We start from the raw sequence: 14,004 nt of genomic DNA on the forward strand, positions 1-14,004 counted from the left end.
TCAGGCTCCCTGCATGGAGCCTGCTTCTCCCTCTGTCTGTGTCTCTGCCTCTCTCTCTCTCTCTCTCTCTCTCTCAATCTCTCTCTCTGATGAATAAATAAATAAAATCTTTTAAAAAATTAAAAAAATTTAAAAAGAGGTTCTTAAAATCTCAGATATAAAACAAGTTAAAAACCTTTAAAGGTGTATTGAGAAAAACTAGGTTTCAAAAAAAGTACATTTGTTGTTCACAAAAAGGATTTCTATATGTAAAAATGATTTTAAAAAAACATGCTTCATAGATAATGCAGATAGTTCTAGTTGTATGCTCAGTGGGCAAAAAGCAAGCACATAATGTCTTCAGCTCCAGCCTTTTGTTCATTTCTTATTGCTGGAATTTCATATTCTTTTCTTCTCATTGAGTGACTAAAGTAGATGATGTCAGAAATGGTAAGCTGGCATTTATTCAGTTCCCACCTTCTCTGCTTCCAAGAGCAGCAGGTGGGTTGCCTGGTTTTGCCTACCTGCCACCTTGTTGTTCAGGCATTTTCGGGCATCTGTATGGGAAACTAAATTTGTGGTGGTACCGACGTTGAGTGCTGACCTTGTGCTTCTCTGATTTTCCTTACCTTCTTTTTTTTTTTTCCTTACCTTCTTCATTGCCCTTTCTAGACTGTCTTGATGAGGAGGACCTAGTAGAATCATAGTCTATAACCCCCATACAGAATCTTTCCCTCTGGTCTGTCTTGCTGTCCTGCATCCTGGTTGTTGGCACCATCCATCCCTTCTCCCTGCACAGGAGGGTTGGAAAACTCTTGTCACTGCCCTTAAGGTCTCCCCATGGAATAAGGTGGGAATAATCGCCCATAGTAGGGCTTGTGCTATTTGTCCTGGCCTTGGAGAATACTCACTGACCCCTCATTCTTTTCCCTGCTCTCAATATTCTGCTAATGCTGCTTGTATTTGCCTGGAGGACCCCAGTGACTTAATGTCCTTCATGGTTAAGGTGTGCTGCATAGTAACTGTCTCCTGCTGTAGCTCCACCTTGGCCTGTAACATTTGCTGCCTTGACACTCTTTTGGCCTCAAGCACCCTCAGACTCCGCTCTTGCTCTGTGTCCTATACTGTTAAGGTACTTCCTTGAGTTATTCTCATTTAGAGAATAGTGTATAGAAACACATCTTCTTTGGTATCATTCTTATTGATCAAACCATGTGTTTCTTACATCAAAACATTGTACTGTTCCCAAAACCTTTATGAGTAGTTTTTTGATACTACCAACAAGCACTACTGATGTGAGTCCACCAGGGCCGCTGCTCCCACAGCAGTGGCGGGGGCGGGGGGGGGGGGAGGGTTCAACGGAAGGTGATGCTGTCTGGCCTCACTGCTCATGTTTGTGGTATGGTGACCAGGGCCGACTTTGGCAGCTGATGCAGTGACAGTGGTGGTGGGGCTGCTTAGGGCTCTCTTTGGTCCACTCTTCTCACACTAGGCCCTGATACCTTTATTTCATTAAGACTTCTAGCCCCCAAAACTATAAGACAATAGTCTATAGTTGCAATATACTATCGTCTTATAGTTTCTGTTGCTTGAAGTCACCCAGTTTGTGGTACTTTGTCACAGAAGCCCTAGGAAACTGATCGAGGTGTTGACTTTGGCTTACATTTCATAAATTCTATATTTTAGGGTCTGTTGGAACACCCATGGGAAGATGGACCCATTTGGGAGATGAAGAGCACACCATAAGAAGTACAAATCCAGTGTTTAGGGGACAGGTCAAGGTTAGAAATGTGTCTCTGTGAAACTTCAGTTCATCAGCCATAGTTGAAATCCTGTAGAGAGGATACACGTATTGCATTAATTAAAGTCATCAGTGCTAGTCACTGTAACAAAAATAATCCAAAAATCTATGATAATATAATCAAGTTTTCCGATTTAGTTAATAGTTTATTTTTCTAAGTATCTTTTTTTTTTTTAAAAGACTTTATTTATTGACAAGAGACACACAGAGAGTGAGAGGCAGAGACACAGGCAGAGGGAGAAGCGGGCTCCATGCAGGGAGCCCGACGCGGGACTTGATCCTGGGACTCCAGGATCATGCCCTGGGCTGAAGGCATGCTCTAAACCGCTGAGCCACCCAGGGATCCCCTACTTAATAGTTTAAATAGGGTTTCATCAGGGAGTCTTCCACAAGGTGAGCCAGGAATCCACTATCTTAAAGGGACCCTTCAGATTCTTTTTTGGATTCTTTGTAGTCAGTAGTCCAATGAGCCGAAAAAGTAGGATCATATAAGATACTTTATGAACCAGGCCTAATTTCTACTAGCTAGAGCTCAGGCACTTTCCCCAAGCTTAACTACTGAGGAGTGTGGGAAATAAAATCTCTCTGCTTCATCAGATGAACATCTCTTTCAATTCTATCACAGATATGCACAGAAACAAGTGTATGCAAGATGGGAAATGACCTGCACATTTAAGCAAGCACAGACAGGATTCTAGTATGTTCAGAAGAGAGGGAGAGTAAGTCCATTTGGGGCTATGTGAAATCAGAAAGTACAGCACTATTTGTGTAGAATATTGAAGAAACAGTACAATTTGACCAAACAGTAATAGAAGGAAAATGACCGAGAGGAAGAAATTTGAATTATTAGAGCCACAGAATCCTGGATCACAGGATTTCTTTGCAAAATAACATTTGGACAGTTTAGTTAAGGCATATAAACCAGAATCCGGTTAAAATCAAAAGAGGATCTTTATATATCTCTAGTTAATGCCCAGATCAGTAGTAGGTTCACCCTTTCACTTTACCTTTGCCAAGTGGATTTTAAATTCTGCAGACTCTAATTTATTAAAATTTACTACTGAAGTGAGAATGACAGTTATTTCTTTCCACTTCTCAGTATGGGACCACAGTTTTATTAGAATGCTTGCCCTCTGAGCTCAGCAAGGAACATGTTATAATTAGATGAGTATTACAATAGAGATTCTGTTAATGGGATTTTTGAGACATAGTAAAAAAGAAAACCTACAAGAGTGTCTCCATTAGACTCTATATAAGAAAGGGAAACCTGTCTTAGGAGACCACTAAAGAAATCAGCAGGAGTTAGTTAACTGAAGGTCAAACAAAATGACATGATAAGCCTTGGGGGATATTGTTAAAAGTAATCATGGCAGGTAAGAGACTGAGTACCTATGCATATTACAAAGACGAAAAGGAAGATGGGAATTAAAACATCAGAAATGCCCTCTTTCTTTTTGTATAAACTTGAATTCCACCTCTCAGTAAACAACATGAACATATGTTCTCCTGTACCCTGAAAATGTGAACCACAGGGCACCCTTTAATGTACATGTTCCACAGACAGTATTTAGAAGACGAATCTCACTTGAGCTCATGTAGCCTCTGCCTACTTTTTAAGTGTATACAATTTTTCTGAATGCATAAAGAATATGCTCATTGTTAAAAAAACAACTTAGAAAAGGAAGAAAACATAAGATAAAGCACATAAAATGCCACAGATCCAAAAAACTCTCATTTTTGTTTTTCTATTAACTATTCATATATAACATATGAGTGTATCCACTGTGATTATTTATATCTATTTTTCTTTCCAGTGTTTTTCATTGAATATTTTGAATTGGTTGGTCCTTTTTTTTTTTTCATTGACTTCACTTTTTTCATTATCTTAGAAAAACCATGTGAAACAGCTTTAAAAATAATTACAGGAACTTCCATCTGATCTGTCTGAATTTCCTCAAAGGGAAGGTAAAGAAAATGAAGTCAATTATTTTTTACTCATTCAGCACAAGTCTGTACTGTCCTTGTTCGGATACAGAAAATAATATTCCCAAAGAAGAGAAAGCACACATAGGATGAGGGAGCTCCACGTGGGTTGAAGCCTTCCTTCTTCTCCATGGGCCTGCCCTTCGGCCTTGTAGGGATTTCTCTAAATACCCTTCACTTAGAAGAGGGCAAGGTGAGAAAGGGCAGGAATGAGCGGAAACCTTATCCCTTGTTCACTTTGTAGATTTCTACCTCCGAACCCAGGCTAACTGGAATGAAACTCTGCTCATAAATGCTGACCTTTCTACATATTCAACTCCTGTCCTCAAGATTAAAAGAGTTCTCTCTGAATTTGCTCTTGCCCTAGCATTTATCTCTGAGTAACCACAGGCAATTGATCCTGGTATTCAAACTGACATGACTTTAGGATTTCATGCTGTACAATGCTTGTAATAATTTACAGCAACAGGGAAAAAAGGAAATAACAGAATTGCCGCAACATCAGTGTTGTGCTTTTTCCCATTTGACCTGGCAAGAAATTATCAACTCAGCCACAAAAGAGGACAACTAAGGTGTCAGGAAGGTGAAAAAATGCTGTTCTAGTGCCGCCATTTATCCCAATAATGGGATGAGTGTAGACTGTTTGTCCTGTTGGATTATAGTCTAGATTTCAGCAGGATTCCTTTTTCTGCCCCTTTCAGACTTGGATTGTTTTTGTGTAGGACTAATACAGAAAAGACTAACATAGAATGAAAGCACATCTTTTTTTTTTTTTTTTTCCGAATGCCTTCATAGACCTAAAATAAAGTATGTATGAAAAAAATACTTCCATATATGCTGTCTTGAGCCATAAGCATATATGAAAATTAGTCTTACTTTAATAATCAATTGTTAATATGTCCCCAGGAAGATTTACTGCCAGATTTAGAAGGACAGAAATAAGTGATAAATTTAGAAATTCTGGGATCCCTGGGTGGCGCAGCGGTTTGGCGCCTGCCTTTGGCCCAGGGCGCGATCCTGGAGACCCGGGATCGAATCCCACGTCAGGCTCCCGGTGCATGGAGCCTGCTTCTCCCTCTGCCTATGTCTCTGCCTCTCTCTCTCTCTATGTGACTATCATAAATAAATAAAATTAAAAAAAAAAAAAAGAAATTCTGCTGACTTAATTTTGAAGGGATTGGTTCATACGTTTTTTCATATCCTGATTTGAGGGTTAAAAAGTTAATAGGTTGATTATGGTTGCATCAAGTCAGATGATAAAATTTTTCTTATAAAAAGTGGGTGATAACAACACACTTGGATATGTACAGGATTAATAATTGAGAATTACTTACATGCATGATTTCCATACATGATTCATGACCCGTAACTGTGCCCAAGAATTGCATGACAGTTGATCAAGATTTGAAATATGGTTCCTGTCGTTTGCAAATGGTCTTTGATCACAAATTACTTCAGTTGGCAAATATTACAGTCTGTTTTTTCTTGTCTGCTTTATTTACATTTTTTTCACCATAATGCTTTGTGTTTGTTTTGGTGGTGTTCTGCTTATTTATTTTTAAATACATAAATGAGCAAGTTCTCTGATAGAAGGGGAATCAAGGTTTTCAAGCTGATTTTTCCACCTCAAATGAAAATAATTAAAGTGGACACTAAATAGCAATGAACATGATCCTCATTTGACCCATTTATTCTTTTGGTGTCCTGAGATAGATCCTCAATAACTACATGACATTGTGTGCTATTCTTCATAATTTTTAGGGTTATACATTATACAATTTTAAAAGAAATTTTTAGATATATCCTCTAAACTGATAGCCATCACCATTTCTCCTCTGGTGGGTTAAGTTTTCCATTGCAGAAGACAGAGTAAAATCAGATAGATAGGGGATTGACTTATTTCACTCAGCATAATACCCTCCAGTTCCATCCACGTCGAAGCAAATGGTGGGTATTTGTCGTTTCTAATGGCTGAGTAATATTCCATTGTATACATAAACCACATCTTCTTTATCTATTCATCTTTTGATGGACACCGAGGCTCCTTCCACAGTTTGGCTATTGTGGACATTGCTGCTAGAAACATCGGGGTGAAGGTGTCCTGGCAAAACCCCTGGTTCTTATAAATCATGATATACAATGGCTTCAACTAAAGTCCTTGCTAAATTTAATCAAGAACATTCTGCACAAATGACTATCCTTTATGCAGCAGTAGGCACTAATGGCTGGCTTGCATAGGTGCATTTATCCTGGTATTAACAGTGAGGTATTGGTGTCTACGTGCTGTATTTCTTGAGCTTTAAAACATGCAGACAAGAAGCAATCCAAACAGTTTATTTCCACATAACTGAGTAAAGTAGCATCAGATCCTAAAATGTAGTCCTTGCCCGCTCTCTAATGGTATGACCCAATCTAGGAAATGACCACAAAGCTCTTAGATGTGCTTTTAATATGAATAGTGGCCCTACTTTATAAATAGCATTCCATGATATTACTTTCTGATTAGACTACTGCAGGATTTTTTTTCAAGTAATTTTTTTTTAATAGTTAAACTGAACTATTTTCAGGCTTTTCTCCATGCAAAGCAGGAGAAATATAAAGGCTCTTTTTGATCTGGTGTCTTGTATTAATTTAAATTGAATCTTCACTATTTGAATTTATTGCAGCAGATGTCCTCAGCTACCCAATTATTTTAGCACAATTTGGCACATATATAATTTTAAAAGATCTTGTATCTAGGCGAAGCATTTAATTTCCTACCAAATTAATCCCTTTGGAACATTACGTTGGATGCCATGGTGATTAAAAACAAGACTCTTTCGTAACAGCAAGTTGCTCCAGTAAATACCCAGTACTGTGCACAAATGGAAGATTTGCATTTATTTCCTCTGTTATATATGGTGCAGGTTTTCTTATTACTAATTATGTACTCTTTCTCAGCTATTTTTAATAACAATGTACGCTGTGCCCTTTCCTAATTCTGGGTTTTCCTCTTCCATTTAAAGGAGATGATATGCTTTTCTTGACCCTAAAATGCAATGAATGTTGGGTTAATCCAGAATTCTTCAGCAATGTGGTCAGGAAAAGGAATGATAATAGAACTTTATGTTTAAGATTTTGCTTAGCTAAGTGACCTATACCTCAATATGTATTTTTAGCAATTAATGAAAATAAGTTAATGTGTCCCAGTTACTATTGCTGTGTAACAAATCATTCTAAGACTTTTTAGAGTGAAACAACCATTTTATTATATGCACAGATTCTGTGGATTAGATTCTTAGGTACAGCATAGCACAGATGGTTTGACTGTGATCCATGATGTCTGGGCCCTCAGCTGGCAAGACTCAAAGCTTAGAGATGACTTCATGGCTGAGAGCTCTGCAAATCTGGAATTTCTTTCATATACATGTTTGACACAGAGTCTGGTATTATCAAGGTCTGGAAATTCAGCTGGGAATGTTGGCTTTAATACCTATATGCAGCCTTCCCTGGTATTTTTTTTTATTTTAATACCATGGTGGCTTGTTTTTGAGGTAAAGGATCTTAGAGGAAGGCATGCCAAGATCAAGCATTCCAAGAGTACCAGGTAACAGAACCTCAGAATTCACATGGCATTATTCCCTCCAAATAGCTATATGCCCATCCCAGGAGTCAGTTTAGATTCAAGGAGAAAAGACAGACCCCACCACTTAATAAGAGAAGTTGAAATAACTTGTGGACATACTTTAAAACCACAACAAATGTGTCATCTAATAGAGTCAATAGATGATAATCTTTTGTGTATGTTTAAGATTGTTGTGGTCCCTATATAACATTACACATCCCTGGACTGTTAAGAGATGTGAAGTTCAGGTAGATTACACAACAAACTATTCCCCATATATGTTATGGTCAACTTTGCTGCTTTTGTTTTTTGCTTTAAAAATATTTTATTTTGGGGGCTTTGTCATTTAAGCATCTGCCTTTGGCTCAGGTCATGATCTTAGGGTCCTGGGATCCAGCCTTGAGTCACGCTACCTGCTCAGTGGAAAGTCTGCTTCTCCCTCTCCCTCTGCCCCTCCCCCCAACCCTTTCCCCTGACTGCCCTCTGACCCCTCCCTCTGTCTTTCCCTCTGCCCCTCCCCCACCCTTTTCTCTCTGACCCCTCCCTCTATCTCTCCGCCCCTCCCTCTCCCTTCTCTCTGACCCCTCCCTCTACCTTCTCCCTCTGGTCTTCTCTCTGACCCCTCCCTCTACCTTCTCGGTCTGGTCCTCCGTCTGGCCCTCCATCTGCCCCTCCCTCTGCCCCTTCCCTCTGACCCCTCCCTGAGCCCCCCTTGCCTCCCTCCCTCTGCCCCCCTCCCTCTCTCCGTCTGACCTCTCCCTCTGCCCCAACTCCCTACTTACACCTGTGACTACTCCCTCTGAAATAAAATCTTAAAAAAAAAAAAATACCCCAGGCCAAAAAGAATAAGAAAAAATAAAAAAGACAAGTGTTCTATTGAATATAGTTCTGCATGAGTATCTTTATTAACTGCTAATGAAAATTAGGACTTTCTGGGGATTCTGGTAAGATTTTTAAGATGTTCTCTCCTTAGCAAAGCCATCTTTGGAGTTAGTCATTATTCTCACGATCACGGTTATCTCAACTTCAGCCTGATAGTTGTCTTCCTTTGGTCCAGACACTCAAATGCTAAAAGTAGCTTCAAGTTAAGGAAAAGTCATTTTTCACCATTCAGTTCTCTGAAAAACTTCCATCTCCCACTGAGAATCATAGTCCAGGAGTGAAGTAGTCACATGCCAGAACTTCAGGGCCAGTTGGAAAGTCATTTTGATCATTGGCATCGGTGGATCGTCTTTATCACCGGCCTGAAAATGCACAGCCCTGGAAAGAGTGGCCTCTCTGTGCACATAGGTGATTGTTAAAAAGGTGAGGCCGATATAACAGGAGCTAAGGTTTGATGACCAAAAACCAGCACAATGAAAACGAATAATCATGAATATTGGGCACTAGAATTCAAATTATCAGATACCTTTAAAGGGATGTGGTGTCCGTTTTTAATTCCATCGTGAACACCACATTATTAAAGAACTATATTTAGAAATAGAAGAGTGTTGAGGGGAAGGGGAAAAAGCCAGAAGAATTTCTAAATCCTTGCGTGATCCTCTACTTGTTCCTGGTAGACTCGGATCACATCATCTTCCTCCATGTTCAGTTCTTTTGGGGTGTGATTATCAGCGATTCTCTGCCCATCAAAGAGAAACCTGAGCGTATTGATGGTAACACCCACCCTTTGACAGTACAACTCTTTGAGTTTCTTCAGATGGGTCGTCATTTTCAGTTTGAAGTGAACCTCACTGTTGTCTTGTCCAACGACTGTGAGTTTGATGTATTTTCCTTCCTTCTTGCCCCCCAAGTCCTTGTTGGAAGAGCTTGCCTCCTGGACCTCCATCGCGGCGGTGGGCTTCGCCCAGGGTCCCCCTCGGCAGGCACGACCCTCGGTGCGGCACCTTGCGGACTCCTCTCTGCACGACCAGCACGACGCCCGGCCTGGCCCGCTCTGCCGGCCTTTGAGCCCCGCTTCAGAATTCTTCATTACGTGTCGTCATTTTCCTTTATGACCCGTCGGGGGGCGTGGGCCGCGTCCTACCTTGGCTACCAATGGCTACAACTCAGCAGCGAGCTGAGATTTAAACAGTCACGGGAAGGCGATAAAAGGGAAGCGCAGAAATTGGCAGTGTTGATGAATGTCTCTTTGCCACCTGTGCCCTGTGCTTCCCCCCAAAACTAGATAGCGGGGAAAGGACTGCTTTTCCTTGCATGTAGTTTATTTGGGAGGCCCTTCGCCTGGGGCCCAGTGTGCCGCACTCCGGCCGAGATACCACAGTACCGTGCCCCGGAATCACTGGGCTAGATGCATAAGAAGCAGGGACGTTTTACCACCTACAGCTGTACCCATAGTTTGAGATTTGGGACCAGGGGTATCAGGGATGCCACAGTTAGCCATGGTTTTTTTTTTTGTTTTGTTTTTGTTTTTTTTTGGTTTTTGTTTGTTTGTTTGTTTGTTTGTGGGTAGCATCATCCCCTGCTGCCTAGAAAACCCTTAGAGAAGATGGGCCACCCTAGCCCTTGAGGGAGGGAGCTGTCCAACCGGGTGTAGGAATCATCTACCAGAGATGCCAGGTGACTCATTCGGGCCATAGGGGATATGCGATTGGACATGGGATCTATATCTCCTCCATCTTGTTGGGGTTTTTTTATGATTATGTTTTCATAAATGTGTTATATTTATTTAGTTTAATAAAAGCAAAGAATCCGAAAGGCTTACAAAAACCAAAAGTGTAGCTGCTTGTGCCACCTTTTCCCTGTCCTCACACCTTCTCCCTCTAGAGGCAGTCCTTTACAATTCATATCATTCTCTTCATTTACTTACTTCCATATTTCTAAATAATACGTATGTTGTGATTTATCCATTTTATGACTTGTACATTGCCATTGTTTTCCTGTTATGGCCATTCTGCAGGTTTTTTTTTTTTTTTTTTTTAAGATTTTGCTGATTTATGAGAAAGAGCACAAGTAGAGGGAAGAAACGGGGATGCAGGCTCCCTACTGAGCCAACATGGGGCTCAATTCCAGGACCCCGGGATCATGACCTGAGCCAAAGGCAGATGCTCCCCCAGGCGCCCCTGCCACCGAGAATTTGATGTTTCATATTGTCTCACCTCACCGCCTTCCAATTTTCCCTCCCTTCCTTTTTCCTATCTCATTATATCACAATTTGGGGGTAACTCAATATTCATACCATTTTGACATTACATAAATTTTCCATTAGTAAGACAAATTATATATAATGATAACAGATCCTTGCTTATAAAACTTGATTTTCCTAAGGAAAAGTGCTTTCATTTTTTATTTGCTTTTTGAATGTACCTACTAGTAATTCTTTCCACATGCTCTATAAGCTCTGTAAGATGTATTTTAGCAATATCGTTCATATAGTTAAATACATTTCCATTTTCTTTATGGATTCATCTTCATTGGTGACCTCTGTTCAGTTTACTCATGACTTGCCTACTGTACAACAGTCATCCTGTCATTCCCCTTAATCTTTATTCTAGAACTTCTCTTTGCTCTCATGTTAGGGGACTTGCTTTCTGGCTCCAAGAATTCATGTCTTCTCTCTTGGTGTGTTACCTTCCTTTAGTGGATTACATCCCACATTAGGTTCTTGAGAGTTTCTATGGATGGGAAATTGTTCTGAGGTGAATTGTATCTTTTTTTTTTTTAATTTATTTTTTATTGGTGTTCAATTTACTAACATACAGAATAACACCCAGTGCCCGTCACCCATTCACTCCCACCCCCCGCCCTCCTCCCCTTCTACCACCCCTAGTTCGTTTCCCAGAGTTAGCAGTCTTTACATTCTGTCTCCCTTTCTGATATTTCCCACACATTTCTTCTCCCTTCCCTTATATTGAATTGTATCTTTAAGTGTTAAAATGTCTTTATTTTACTTTGACATTTTTTTGCCATTTTGATGTCATTATAACATTCTAGCTTGAAAATCATTTTTTTCAGAATTCTGAAATCATGCACAAGTTGTCTTCTAGTTTCCAGATGTTAATACTGGGAATTTCTGTGCAATGATAATCTCCAGCCTTTTGTAGTTAACCCATTCTATGTGCTGTTGCTCTTGGCTTAGTTTTAGTTTTCTTCCTGAAAGATTTTGCCTTTTTTCCTTTATCCTTTGTGTATTAATATCTTGTGATGGTAGTACGTGGGCTCGGTGGGTCCATTAATGTAATATTTATGCCTCTACTTTCTGGCTAACATGGTATTTGTCTCTCTTAGTGGGTTTTTTTTTTTTTCCATTTGCACTCCTTTTTTAAAGAACTTTTTACAAGTCAAGTATGAACTTCCTGGTTTGGCCCTTTGATAGTGTTCCCAGTTCTCTCCTTTCTACCTCTTTTTGCCTTCTTTCTGCTTTGGGGGATATTTTATTGACTTCATTTTATTGAGTTTCTATTTTGGTGCTGTTATTTTTTATTTCCAAGACATATTTTTTCTTCATATCCTTCTTTATATGCATTCTCTTCTGATTCCCTGTACATAGTGTCTCTAGTGAATGTTAGCTCATTAACATTTGCTCTGATTTCTCTGAAGACATTAACTATATTTATTTGTCTTCCTGTGCCTGCTTTATCTTGTTTTCTACATCAGTTTTATCTATTTTGTGTTTGCTTTTGTCTCTTTCATGTTGGAAGTTTTCTTCAAGTATTTGTTCTTTGGCTATTCCTATAAAGAATGAGACATACCTTCATTGCACACCTAAGAATAGCATTTTTACATAAACATGGCCAGAGGGTAGGTAAGAGACCAGAGAAATGGTAATATCCTCCACAGTTGCTAAATGGCACAGAAGATCTTCTCTGATTAGGATTTGTGATGAAACTTCCATAGATCCTTGAGCTCTTTGATATTTAACACATAAGTTTAGATTTTAGTACATTTTATTTCCAAGAGGAAGGTCCATAACATCAATCAGTTCTTGAAACATAGCATCCTCTCAAAAGATTAACTGGCCTTGAGGTATAAGATGCTAGAGATACACCACAGCTGTTGAAATGGCAATTGTCTTTATTTGAGTGACGTGTTGGTGTAGCGTTACTGGAAATAACACAAATCTAAAGATTCATTGTAATACTGAAGCAGGGAAAAATTGGTTTGACATTCTTTAAAATGTTTATTAAGTCCTCTGGTACTACTACTTCTAAGATGAAGTCAGGGACAGAATTTATTGTTTCACCAGAAACAATTCAGAAGCAATTCTTTAAAAATGATTTTGAAGACATTGGATACCAGACAGGAAATTACATTGATTCCTGAGAAGTGATGGACAAGCAAGGTGATCTCTGTGATTATCCTGGGTTATTGCCTCTAGAAACTGTCTGAACCCTGGTAAAGGGATGGGAACTGACATAGAACTTACTAGACTTCTTGTATTTCAGAGATGGAACTAAGAGTCCAGAGAGAGCAGGGTGGCTAAGGTCTAGCAGGGAAGACTAATGCAGATAAAGTAGCTGCACAAAGAATCTTTACGGGGTTCCTATTCAAGTAAGGGTTCCTCAAGAATACTTATCAGTACTTGCATGGGGGGAAACTACCCTAGGCCATGTGAAAAACCATCCGAGAGGATAGCAAGAAACAGTGCTCAGATCTCTCACAGGCTCAGGAATAGTGCTTCTTCCCATCAACTAGGCTGGGAAAGCATAATTCATAGGACAAAGGGAGATTAATCTGAAGGATTTTGTCTCAGTTGTGGGGAAAATTAGTCCTAAGCTAAACGCTGCTCTGACCTTGCCTGGTGAAACTTACCTTTGGAGAGCAGGAAAGCCTTACTGATTGGGAGAAGGCAGAAAGGAAATTATAATATGCTAAGTAATATTCTATTTATTGAGCTGGGATATAGTTGTGAGAGTTGTGATATCATCAAGCTGAATATTTTTTTAAAGCTGAAAATCAGTGAGTGAAACATCTATTACTTAAAAGAGAATAAAACAAGCCCCAAAAAAAGTGCAAAGAGAAATAAGAAGGATAGTTAATGGTAGGCATGCACACATAAAATAGAGGATCAGCAATGCCAGAAGCTGGTTCTTAGCAAAAAGTTGGGAAACTGACAAACTAATAGTTAGATTGACAGGGGGAAGGGGCGGAGAGGGAGAGGGAGAGAGAGGGAGCAGGAGAGTATGAGAGCTATATCAAGAATGGAAAAGGTGATGTAACTACATCTGATGAAAGCACTAAAAAAAATAACAAAGACATTTGATCAACTCAGTGACTTTTAATTTGAAAAATTGATAAAACATCTAACCAAAAAAAAAAAACCCCACAATAAGTAAAATGACCTGAATTTCACATACTCAGTAATTTCCAGCTTCTATTTACACATACAATTCTATGTTTAGATCAGATTAGATGCATAAAAAAAGAAGAGGGGAAAAAAGATTATTTTTTGTTTTTTTAACTAAAAGTTTTATTTGTTTAATTATTAGCACAAATGGTCTCCCATTTCCCTGGGAAGTAAGGCATCTTAGATATAGGGAGATAATGGTGTGCTGGTCAACCTCTTAAAGTGGCCCCTCTCTCCTGATATCCACTCCCCGTGTAACCCTTTCTTATTGTGTAGCCTGTACCTCGTGACTTCTAACAACCAAATAATAAAATACAGAACAGATGAGATGAGATGTCACTTCCAAGATGA

The 14,004-nt window shown here is 39.5% G+C and overlaps 1 protein-coding gene across 1 annotated transcript; it reads right to left on the reverse strand.

Annotated features, from left to right (window-relative positions):
- Positions 1-8,248: 8,248 nt before the first annotated feature.
- LOC140628330 (small ubiquitin-related modifier 1-like) lies at positions 8,249-9,354 on the reverse strand. The gene has a single exon (XM_072817623.1). The coding sequence runs from the start codon at positions 9,337-9,339 to the stop codon at positions 8,890-8,892; it is 450 nt and encodes a 149-aa protein (XP_072673724.1). The 5' UTR covers positions 9,340-9,354; the 3' UTR covers positions 8,249-8,889.
- Between the last annotated feature and the right edge of the window lie 4,650 nt (positions 9,355-14,004).

The sequence above is a fragment of the Canis lupus genome, chromosome X (genome assembly GCF_048164855.1).
Source record: "Canis lupus baileyi chromosome X, mCanLup2.hap1, whole genome shotgun sequence".
NCBI lineage: Eukaryota > Metazoa > Chordata > Mammalia > Carnivora > Canidae > Canis > Canis lupus.